Source organism: Sycon ciliatum, chromosome 10 (assembly GCF_964019385.1).
Source record: "Sycon ciliatum chromosome 10, ocSycCili1.1, whole genome shotgun sequence".
Classification (NCBI taxonomy): Eukaryota; Metazoa; Porifera; class Calcarea; order Leucosolenida; family Sycettidae; genus Sycon; species Sycon ciliatum.
Window position 1 is genome coordinate 21677099 of NC_088652.1, and position 12435 is coordinate 21689533.

Here is a 12435-nt window from a genome sequence, read left to right on the forward strand (position 1 = left end):
GCACCAGCATGCATAATTGCATATACATGTACATGGCAATCTTCATGTTGCCTGATAATAATAATAATAATAATAATAATTTCTAATTTTCTTTCACCGCCCACGGCCGCACAAAGTCCTTGGCTACAAAAAAAAAATTAAAGTCTCTCCAAATCTCTCAAAACCAAACTTCAAACTCCTTTCCAAATTTTCGCCCAAGAGGGCATCTTCAGGGATATGTGACTCCTGTGAACAAAACAACAATATAACTACAGAAGAAAAAAAAAGAAAAGAAAAAAGGTATTGGTAAGGTAAGATATTGTGGGTAGGTTCTGTTTTTGTTTCTGAATATGTGACATTATCTTCAATGTTAGTCTCAATTCTTAGCACTAGTTATGATGTTCCTGGTATATTGCCACGTTATTGTTATTACCTTTTTTCTTTTCTTTTTTTTTCTTCTGTAGTTATATTGTTGTTTTGTTCACAGGAGTCACATATCCCTGAAGATGCCCTCTTGGGCGAAAATTTGGAAAGGAGTTTGAAGTTTGGTTTTGAGAGATTTGGAGAGACTTTAATTTTTTTTTTTTTTGTAGCCAAGGACTTTGTGCGGCCGTGGGCGGTGAAAGAAAATTAGAAATCATGACAAGGCTACAGAGGAGTTACGCCATCCTTATTAAATAATAATAATAATAATAATAATAATAATAACTTTATTAGGATGACCCAAAGGCTGACCGCCTATCGTGGGGTCCGTCGCATTGAAGGATAATGGTACAAGAGAGTACAGATTGGGAAGGCCGGGGGGGGGGGCGGGGGGGGGCTACGATGAACAGGGTAACGGCATGCCAGCAAGTAGACCTGAATACTGACAAGAATGTTTGCGCAGCTCTCTCTTGAATACATGGACAGAAGATTCCGAAGTCAATGTGGGTGGGAGACAATTCCATAAAAGGGAGGTTTTGAATAAAAAAAAGTGATTTGGATGTTGTCAAGGCTTTGGGGAGGATAATTTTGTTGGGGCCTCTCTCACCACGGGAAATATTAAAACTGAACTGAGCCAAGGTGTTCCGGTATTTGAAAATATACTTGTGCAATGTAACTAGGCTAATGAATTGTCTACGGTACTGCAGTGATTCTAGTTTGGCGAATGCGTTCAGATCTTGCTTTGGCGTGTCGAAGGCAAATCGAAACTTACGCCGTCGCAAGTACGACCTGATGAATCTTGCTTGATGATTGCGAGAGCATGAAACTTGAAGTAGCAGCAAACAAGCCTTGATTGTCCTTGTTGTTCTGTTCTGTAGATTTTGTTGGCAGAACTCTGACGAGAGCAGTAACTGATATCTCCCGATGGCTTGAAGACATCGGCCTCGTAATGAATGCCAGCAAGACTCAGGTCATGTTCGTTCAGACTCGCGGCGCAGCCATTGCCACACCCGATGTTTTCTGCAACAACGAGCAACTGGAGGTGACGGCCACCGCAAAGTACCTTGGTGTGATCGTTGACGACCAACTGTCATGGAGGCCACATGTCGACTATGTGTCACGTAGAACAGCACAAACCATAGGGCAATTGTGGAGACACGGGCGTTAACTAACGCTGAGAGCTCGACGGTCGTGGTACATCAGTATGATAAACAGCCAGCTGTGTTATGCTTCAGCAGCATTCTACCCAAGCCTCACAGCTCAGCTTCTCGACCGTTTGGGGAAGATCAGCAAGGCTGGAGTCAGAGCTGTGTTTCAGCTCCCTCGTCAAACACCGACCGCACCTCTTATTTCTAGATTAAATATTTCCCCACTAATCCATCATTTTAAGCTCAAGATTGTTGTTTTTGTCCATAGATGCCTTGCCTCCAATGCAAGCATGCTATTCTCGCCTTTCTTTCTGTTGATCGCTGAACCTGGTCTTGAGCAAAGCACACGCCGTCTCACGTTTTCTCCAAATTCCATTCGTTCGTGGACCAGCATCTCGAGCGTCCATGCAATACGTGGGCAGCGTGTATTGGAACAGGCTTTTTTTTTTTTTTTACTATTGACACAGCCCTACTGGAATACAGGTGGAGAACAAAAAGAAACGAGGAAAAGGACAAAACATAGGGGATGTAGGGACGACGTGCTGATGTGCTGGGGCAACTCAACCGACCAGAGGTCTCGGCGTCAGCGAGGCTTCCGGCAAATATTCGTTGCCATGAATTCTGGGTTTCAAAGCCCTGCTGTGCCCAGATGTTCTTGACATAACACGCTTTCTCTGTCTTGACTCATTCGTCAGACATGTGCATTTTGATCTTTTGACTTGGTGTCTAATCGACAAACTGACTTTTCTCCTCAAATACAACTTCTCTATTAATTTTCTATTTCATACATCTGCTTCGTTTATTCCTTACTCTTTTCTTTCTATCTTTTTTCTTTTCTTTCCCTTTTCATGTAAATCACTGTCACTCACATACAAAATACCGTCGTAAAATATAAAACACAAGTTTTTCTCATCTTTTTCTATTTCTTGTTTTTGTAGGATGTTCATTCACATTCTTCATCATTTGTGAGAACTAGACCTGGTCTAGTGAGAAGGCATTTGAAAATAAACTGGGTGTCGGAATGAAGAATTCGAAAAGCGCAAGCAAAGAAGGCAATGCCAATGGCATGATGAGATTACAGACGTCGAGGCCTCACAGAAGGAAGTACTAGTACCTAGCCTAGTACCTTTGTAGCAACGAAAGACGTGATGAGACACCCTGAATGCACCTGCCTGTAGTAGAAACATGACACCTTTTGGGGGGGGGGGACACAGCCCTAGGCCCTACTTTTAGTACAAAGCTTTAAAGAGACATGTGGAGACAAACACAAAACAAGACACACTGTCACACAGGGCTAAGGGATGTATCTTTTCCACACTTTTCTGCACAGGTAGGCCGTGTAGACTCTCCATGGTCTTGACTGTACAAGTCATGCATGTTGTGTTGGTTGACAGCATGTAACAAGGACCAGGTGGAGGACACCGTGTTTGAACAAGAACAAGGTTTATCTGCATGACTGTCACGGAGATCTACATGCATCGGTAGGTACATGACTGTGTAGACATAGATCTACTACACACTCCTCGGATTCTTTATCCTTTGGCTTGGCCTTGTTGCTGTACTGGGTGAGTCCGTTGTCGTTGAGTTGTATTGATTCCCTAGCAAAGCTAAACTAAAGGTGCAACATCACACAGCTAGCTAGCTCCTGCCTGGCTGCGCTGCGTGGCTGGGGAGAACGTACGCGTGCATGCTCTGACTTCATTCTCACGGAGTTGCGAAGCGGCAAACCAGTTCTGTCACTGTAGTGTAGTGTAGATTCTTCCACTTTAATAGTCTTGGCTTTCGGCACTACTGTTGCTTCTATTCATCGTAGGAGCTGATGTTGTTACTGAAGTTAGCCCAGCCCCTCTGCGCATTCACTGATTCAGACTCCGGTCTCGACCCGTGAGACAAAAGCGAAGACTGTTATAGTTTGAGGTCAAGGTAGCCGTGCGTTCTCAGAGACACGTTGATAGCAGAGCGCTTTTTTTGGACTTAGCACGAACTGATTGATCTTGTGGCGGGCGAGGAAGCAGACATTTTCGGTCTGGTTTCGCCACTGTTTGTGTGCCTTCGAGTTCGCAGAGCAGTTTGTGTGTGAGGGCAAAAGTTTGAGGCTCCGAAGGACCACGACATCTTGCACCGAGTCAGCTGTCGGTTCGTCATCTGAGTCAGGACTTGTCCCCCAAGTTAGTTCCGCCGTTGCGGGTGTTCGGAAATCTAGCATCCCTACTGTCCACCGCTTTCCACAGTGGAAACAAGACAGTCGAAAATGTCGCCTGCAACTCGCTTGGTCAGTTGTTGGTTGTTAGCGGCCTTGGCAGGACGATTCGTAGCCGATGCTTCCTCACAAGCGAGGGCTGGTCAAGGTAGGTACGGAGTACAAGCAATGTCGAATAGGCTGAAATCTGTGACTGTGCCTTCACGGCAAGAGCAATCGCGTTGAAGCTGTTGAGCGCACAGCTATCAGTAAAGAATAGTCATCATGTAAGTGCGAGCACGTACTCGTAGATCTACGTGTACTGGTGTAGTCTGTTGGATAGCTGTGCCAGGGTTTGAAACTTACTTACCGTGGGCCCCTGGAAGTCCAGTGTAATTATCAGCATTATCTCGAGTAAAGTGGATAATTCCAACAGAAACCAATTGTAAGCGCACGTATACCATGCAGGCAAATAAGACAACCGATTCGCAGAACTTCGGCCTGGAAAACAAAAGACTTGCATAGTAAGGCCTTGTTTAGAAGTGCTAAGGGCTTTCAGGAGGTGAATCTCTCAGGTGATACATATTCATCACTTATGTATGCCAGCTTTGAATCCCGGGGAAACTTTAAATTGATATGAAGGTGTCGATAATAGGCACAGACCAGTCAGTGGCGTATCCACGTAACACCAAGTGGCCAGGTGCGGAGAAAATCACCCTGCCGCTTGTGCCAAACCTTTTTGGGTACTTCAAAGGTAGTAAGATCATAGAACACTAGCTGTTGTGAGCAGTTGCGAAGAACATAAACGCGTCTTGTGTGCAAAATAAGGGTGTGTGGAAAACCACCCTGCTGTCTGCTGCTCTTGGGTACGCCCCTGTCGGCCATGATCACGGGATAACGGTGTGTACAGCACTTGGATTGGAAGTATGGGCATGCTTGCTTGCTAACTGACGTGTACAGCATTAACCCAGCGAACATGTCGCTGTTGTAAGTAACTTGTAACCAATGAAAATAACACTGGTCGTGTGTAGGTGGCTCTTAGTAACCCAAACCATCGCCTATTTCAAGTTTCAACACCCAATAATCCCATTCCAGTACACTTCAACATCAGATTTCCTCATCCAGCGCCCTTCCTAATCCAGGAGGACTTCGCTTGCAGAAGTTGGGCCTGTTTTTAGAGAGAGAGACTGCTGACTGCTGTGCAGGATCACAGCCTGGATGATCTCCTAACAAGTAACATGTTTCAACCATTGTTTGTGATGTGCATATGTCTGCTCCGCTGCCCATTTGTGCTTGACATGCATTTGTGTGTGATATTCAGGTGCCTATTACCCAGGTTCATGCATGACCCGTTGCTGATATGCATGTGTCTGCTGTCTATTCACCAGGTTCATGCATGACCCGTTGTTGATATGCATGATCATTGATGTGTCTGCTGTCTATTCACCAGGCTCATGCATGACCCGTTGGCTGAGACGCTTCTCGCCCAGCACGCACCATGGCGAGGCACAGCGTCTAGCACAGGTCTTTCTCAAGATCCGTCCGCCGATTGACGAGCGCAACGCGCGGTCGCAGGACCTACTGCCGCTGACGTATTTCCTCGGCAACATGTCCAATGCGGAGAATTTTGTAGATTGCATCAGTAAGTTTACAGACTGCAAATAGCTCTTGGTGGGTAATGGTAGAGAAATTGGCAGATTCTGCTCGAGAAGCTGTGAAATTAGCAGAACCATACGAACATTATGGCAGCCACTTCCTCGAATTCTGCTCCATTTCCTTATCCACACGCTTGAAACATATCAGAAAAGGGACCAAATTCTGCCAAATATTCTGCCGGAATAATCCGCCAAGGGCTAACTGGAAGTGATCTAGATTTGAGGGGTATCAGGGAGGATAGACGTGTAAGGATATGCATATTCATGGGAGTGCATCACTGTATGCAGGCATTGATTTTTCATTTCCTTCTCAGTTTTTTCAGGAATCTGGATCATACAGAAGCGGTGAAAATTCATACTGACACAAATCCGGTTTTCTCCCCTGTGTGTGCGTTTGTGTGCGTGTATGTGTGCGTGTGTTGCTTACACAGCCCGTAAGACTGACCGCTGCAAGTCCAGGCCAGCATGTAGCAATGGTGGCCAGTGTGTGCATCAAGACGTGCTGTCAGTGGATGAGTACATGTGTGACTGTCCAGTTGCCACCACCGGTCGATTCTGTGAGACAGGTAAGCCAGGAGCGTCAGAACTGGTGCGGCAACCGCATCAACTTTAAATCCTGAGATGTTGTAATTCATGATAATAATATGGAAATGGGACCCAAATAGCCAGTATATTACAATTTTTGGCTGTTTGGGTCCCATTTCCAAACATGTTTCCGGGGGGAGAGCTTCAGGACCCCCCCCCCCCCCCCCACCTTCCTGCCCCTTTCATAGCTGCACCCAATTATGGAATACATTCGGACGTCCATGAAAGCACATTTTTTCGGAAGTTTAGATCTTTTCTTCCGATATGTCTTTGGAATGTGAGCCCAGAAATGATATTATGTGCATTCGTATAGCCATGCATAATACACAAGAGAGAGATAGGAAGCTGTGTTGCAGCTCTGAGTTTCACGTATTACTATGATCATCAGGCAATGGCTGGCTCCAAAACGGGCAGCCTGACCATAAGGGGGCCATGTGTTTGTGTGTTGCTCAATCCCCGGATAGCCGCTGTTTCAAACTTGTCAGGTCACCCCAGCGGATCTCAGAGTCACTAGCTGAACTGATCGCATTTTTAATCCGGCTGAAAGCATCACGCTACGCATTAATTCCGTTTGACATGAACTTTCACACAGCTATACACCACTACCCATATACTTATGCGCAATAATGTCCCTGCTGTTTCTGAACCCATTGGGAGAAGTCCGCAGTGGCCTTAAACTGAGCTGTTGTCTCTCTGAACCACATGCCTGGCTTTCATTGTTCGTTCAGTGCTTAATGCTTGTGCAAGCTCACCCTGCAAGAATGGTGCTACGTGTCACGAAGGAGATGGCACAACGTACAGCTGTGAATGCCGGACGTTTTTCAATGGACCCAACTGCGAGAGCCGTGAGTAAAACCACAATGCATAGGAAGACTTTCACACGAACTTTGCCCTTTTCACAACAATGTTATTGGGGCGTTTTAATAACTTTTAAATACAGAATGTTTTCTTATTTACACCCATAACAGCACCTCAACAACTGCATCCAGTGGTATTTTTTGGTCCAGCACACTTCTTCAATACTCACCAAATGATTCGCCAGGGTTCGTCCTCAACGTGAAATGGTCCTGAAACCTAGTGAATATTGGAGAAAGCGTGCAGCGAGGAGGGCATTACATTTGTCCCTTATTATGTTTCAACTTTGGATAGTACAATATGTTATACATACAGTGCTCATATTGAATTCTTTTTGGGGGCTATAAAGTGTCCTAAAGTTTCAGAATAGGTCAACTTCAATGCCAGGGGCTAATTAAAAATATGTAGTTTGTAGTGCTGAGGTGACCTAAGCCGCAACATGGGTATGGCGCTAGTATACAGATCCAGCCAACTTGAAGTTTCTGCTTCCATTAGAACCCCGCTACCCTCGAGGATCAAGGTGCGAATGTAGGGGGGGGGGTAGATGAGATCCACAACAAAGTGGTCCAAGGCCGACAATCCCAATTGCTGCATCCATGTTAACCTCATCATGACAGGCTGCAAGCCCCCAGTTTATTCATACTGTGGGTAGCAACACGTCTGGAAAATTCACCCGCTGCCAGACATCCGGGATTTTACTTCTGGTGCACATTGCTTGGCGGTCATGGCCTGAGACCATTCAGGGGTGTAGCTCACACATCTGTGATGTGGTGGTGGCCATGTGCCAGATTACATCTCCTGGTGTGGTGACCATGTGCTAAAGCACATCTGTGATGTGGTGGTGGCCATGTACCAGAGCACATCTGTGATGTGGTGGTGGCCATGTACCAGAGCACATCTGTAGTGTGGTGACCATGTACCAGATTACATCTCCTGGTGTGGTGACCATGTGCTAAAGCACATCTGTGATGTGGTGGTGGCCATGTACCAGAGCACATCTGTGATGTGGTGGTGGCCATGTCCCAGAGCACATCTGTGATGTGGTGGTGGCCATGTCCCAGAGCACATCTGTGGTGTGGTGACCATGTACCACTGGCAACCTCATAGTCGAGATTTTGCTTATTTTTGACCATGTTGTGTAATATGACGGCCACTTGCTGGTGCGATGACCGGACTACGCTGATTTCACATGTCACGAGCTATGCGCCTGCCGTTCCACTACGCAAACCTGCTGATTGGCATAAACTAGATTTCTGATTCTGATATCCATCTCCAGAGTGGCTCAAACCGGAAGACTATTCCGCCATGGTCGGCAGGGTCCGGAAGCTGGCCTTTGAACTAGCGCGTCAGAGAAACAACAACAACAACAACAACAACAACAACAACAACAACAACAACAACAACAACAACAACAGTGTTGAGCACACCAGCCCCAGCATCAGCAGCAGCAGCAGCCAAATGAACAGTATCAACACGTTCCTACGCAGGATGGAGGCCAGGTTCGTGTCGTTGTTCAATGGACGCATCGCTATCATTGAGCGTAACCAGGCCAGCGCCTTGTCAAGGCTGCAAGGACAGATCAACAGCAAGCTTGCCCGACTGAAGAGCACTCTGACAGCGGAGATAAATAGGAAAGTAAGAATCTTGCTCAGGCTAAGCCGCTTATTGGTTCGAGCAGACCCACTCTTTTCCGATTTACAATGCAATCAACCAACTTTTCACCACAAAGTGCACATCTTGGAAATTTGCCATCATCAGGTTTGCAATCATTTGCAAACTCACACAAATGAGCGGTATTTCTCTGTCTCCCTCTCTCTCTAGAGTATTTTTAGTTCCATTTTTACAATGTTGCATTGATGTGCCTCACCTGGTTGCGGCGACAATTTCAGGTCCTCATGGGGCAAGAGGATTTGATAAAAACTGTACATCATGGCTGTGTCCGCCATACCAGTTGCCCTGGGCCTGTAGTTCTCTGAATGAGACCTGATTGGGAATGGCTATCTTTGCTGGTGGCTGTATTTTGTCCGTATGATTGTATGTTTTACCCCCCCCCCCCATTTGGTTTGATTCCTCGTTTTTCTTTGTGCCAATGCACGTTTTTCTGTCTGTCTGTCTGTCTGTCGGTATGCATGTGTATGCGTGTGTATCCTCGTTTTTCTTTGTGTCAATGCACGTTTTTCTGTCTGTCTATCGGTCTGTCCGTCTGTCTGTCTGTCTGTCAGTCAGTATGCATGTGTATGTAATGGTGTGCATGTGCATATGCCATATGCATACACAATAAGTCTACATTTGTCTTCCCCGTCTGAGCATTTGGCTTGTCTGATGTGTCTGACGTATCTGATGTGTCTGCGGCAGATTGGTACTGGTCAGAGTGGACAAGAAGAAGAGCAGCAACAGCAACAGTCCGACCAAGATGAGAATCAGCCCACACCGCAAGAGCCAGAGAACGGTCGAGACGGCATCCCTCCCGGATCATCGGCTGATCAAAGACTCTTCAACCTTCTACAGAGACGCTCACAGCCATGGAAAGGTTAGTTCAAGAATCAAGATGTTATTCTTATCTAGGTTATCCTTCATAGGAGTGTCCAATTAACACAGAAAGGTCCCAGGCTGTCCAAACGAGTGTTGAAATCATAACAGGGGCGTTGGACACGGATTGGTCTCTACGGTTTTGACCGTACCACTTTTCGCCCCAGTCACCCCGTGAATCAGTAATTGTAATACACTGATCTGGGCTCTAAATTTCCGAAATTTTCGGCTCAGTCACCCTGTCCAACGCGTAAATTGTACCGTATTTTCAGGAGTATAGTGCGCACTTTAGATGTGCTATTTTAGGCCCTAAATCGCAGGTGCGCACTATGCTCCGAATATGAAATGCATGTACTTCAATGCAGATTGAAGTGCGCACCCCCAATGAAGATTGGGAGTGCGCGTTATACAAAGGTGCGCACTATATCCGAAAAATACGGTACTTCAGATGGCTGACCGTACTACACTAAAATACCTTCCGACGCCCCTGCATAATAACACATGACCTAGCACAAGGAATCCTGAAACAAACAACAGTTACTGACTTTGTGCCTAGTTGTTGCACTTTCTGACTGTATATAGTATCTAGTTACAGTGGTGGAGAGTTACTCTTAACTCGTTTCCATATGTCCTTTTCCTTTCTACTTTTATTATTGGCTCAATACCCGAGTTTCAAGTTACTGACTGCTTCATGATACTCCCAACGAGTATAAAATGACCCCCCGGGCAGGGTTGCTCTGACCCGTGACAAAGCGGTTTCTATGACGTCAGCTGACTGCTGTGGAATGGAGAACGTTTTAATTAAAGATATGTCTGTAGATGCCTGCCTGAACATTGCCTGGCTGCGGGAGGCGTCCAAATATGGGAGGTCCAGTTCTACAGAAACTCAAAAGCACGTGTTTGTAAATAGATGGCATTGAGATAATAATCTGTTGATATAGCGATGAACAATGCGCACTCACATCACAAACATCGCGACCAAAGCATATGTGTACATGCATGCATGTCTGTGTCGATTCCCGTGTGTGTGTGTGTGCGTGCGCGCGCACGCCCTCCGTAGAATGCGTTCGGCGTGGACAGGACAACGCCATGCGATCGTCGGGGCCATTCATCTACCAAGTCACGCCAGGGAAGCAGATCCTAGCGTCGTGCAACATGACCGTGGATGGCGGCGGTTGGATGGTGGTCCAGCGGCGCAGCAACGGGCAAGTACATTTCCACAATCGCACCTGGCAAGAGTATAAGCATGGCTTTGGGTCAGTGACCGGCGAGTTCTGGATCGGCAATCACAACCTGCACTTGATAACAAACAGTAGGCCTGGATCATTTTTTGAAATGCGCATTGACGCCGTTCACATTGACTTGCCAGAAGAGCACATGTTCATAGAGTTTGACCGTGTGCGTGTGGCGAGCGAGGCCGACCGGTATAGTCTCAGTGCCAGTCGACACACTGCCTCTTTGGGTACCCTGGCAAAGAACATGTTCCTGCGCTTCACCGGAGCGGCGTCGGCCGGTTTTACCGTCCATCCAGACTGCGGGGGCTGGTGGATGAGAAGCTGCGCGGATCGATACACCGGAAACGCGAACGGGGTTTACCCCGATGGTCAGTCGTCTTCAATTCCGAAATCGCTGCGCGTGGTCTCCCGGTCTGTGCGCCGCTTTTACGCAAGCCGCTCACCCAAATTCACCTTCTCTGAGGTGAAGATACGCCGGAGCAGTGCTTGACTGTCGCTGCCACCCCTACTGAAATAAACTTCATTCCCACAATAAGTAGCTGTTAGCTGCATTCCCACAATACATAGCTATGAGCTTCATTCTCACAACACGTTAGCTGCTTCTCCAGGCTTCTTTGTGATGTTTGACACCGATCTTCCTCTACCCGTTTCTCCACTTTGCGCTTTGCCTCTAGATTTCTCTTTCATCCACCGGTCTTTGCTTGATTCCCATAGCAGTGTATGTTTGCATCCTTTAAAACATAATATTATTAGTACAGTATCAGCGCTTGGCTGTGCGCATCAATAGCATTGTATTCGTCTATTCGACTCGATTGCGGCGCCGGGAGTAATCATCACTAGCACCACCGCCGCCATCAGCAACATCACCAGCACCAGCACCACCAGCATCGCCACCACCACCAGCACCACCATCACCATCACCACCACCACCAGCATCACCACCATCATCACCACCCACACCACCACCACCACCATCACCACCACTACCAGCTCCACCACCACCCACACCATCACCACTACCACCACCAGCACCGTGGTCTAAGACACTACAACACCACCACCACCACCATAACCACCACCACTACCACCAGCATCACCACCACTACCACCATCACCACCACCACCACCTACACCACCATCACCATCATCACCATTGTTTAGCTAAGACACTACAACACCACCACTGTATTGATCTCTACGTTTACGCCTTTGGGGCTCCAACCGGGAGAGGAGTACAAAAAGCGTTGGAATTGAGTTGCAACGTCCTAGACTATGTTGGTGGTGCTACACATGCATATCAATAGCAACACACTGTACTAGTACTGGAGATAACCATGACATTTGCTGATGCGCATTCATTCACATGATTGTATTGTATGTGTGTTTCATCATAGACACTCTGTAGATCTGATATGCATTCTGGCATCTGTTTCATTATCGACATTTTCCGTAGATCTATTCCATTGGTATGATCTGATTAATACTTTGACAGCACTACGATTTGATTTTCCGAACGACACAGTCAAGCATCTTGCAAGCAACATACTGCTGGTCTTCTACATTGTGCAATACAGTGCAGTGCTACTGCTCGCGATTGTATGGGGTGGTTTTGGTGTGCTTTTCGAAATATCAAGCAAGATGAGTAGTAGTAAAAATTGAACATATTTAAAAACGTAGTAGTAGTAGTCCTACGTTTGTTGAAATAAAAGCTGTATTATGTGTGGAATGAAGGAAGAGCATCGTGTGCGTTTGTGCCAAAATAAATGCTTGGTCGGGTAGGGCATAGTATGGGTTGGTGCCTGGCCTGGCGGGCTGTCGGGCGCCGAAGAACTACCAGGCTAGAATTT

The 12435-nt window shown here is 46.7% G+C and overlaps 1 protein-coding gene across 1 annotated transcript; it reads left to right on the plus strand.

Annotated features, from left to right (window-relative positions):
- The first annotated feature begins 3359 nt into the window (after window positions 1–3359).
- LOC135826847 (uncharacterized) lies at window positions 3360–12131 on the plus strand. Its single transcript, XM_065339451.1, has 7 exons — window positions 3360–3898; window positions 5180–5371; window positions 5816–5950; window positions 6698–6814; window positions 8101–8459; window positions 9180–9354; window positions 10414–12131. The coding sequence occupies exons 1-7, from the start codon at window positions 3802–3804 to the stop codon at window positions 11076–11078; spliced, it is 1740 nt and encodes a 579-aa protein (XP_065195523.1). The 5' UTR covers window positions 3360–3801; the 3' UTR covers window positions 11079–12131.
- Window positions 12132–12435: the final 304 nt, after the last annotated feature.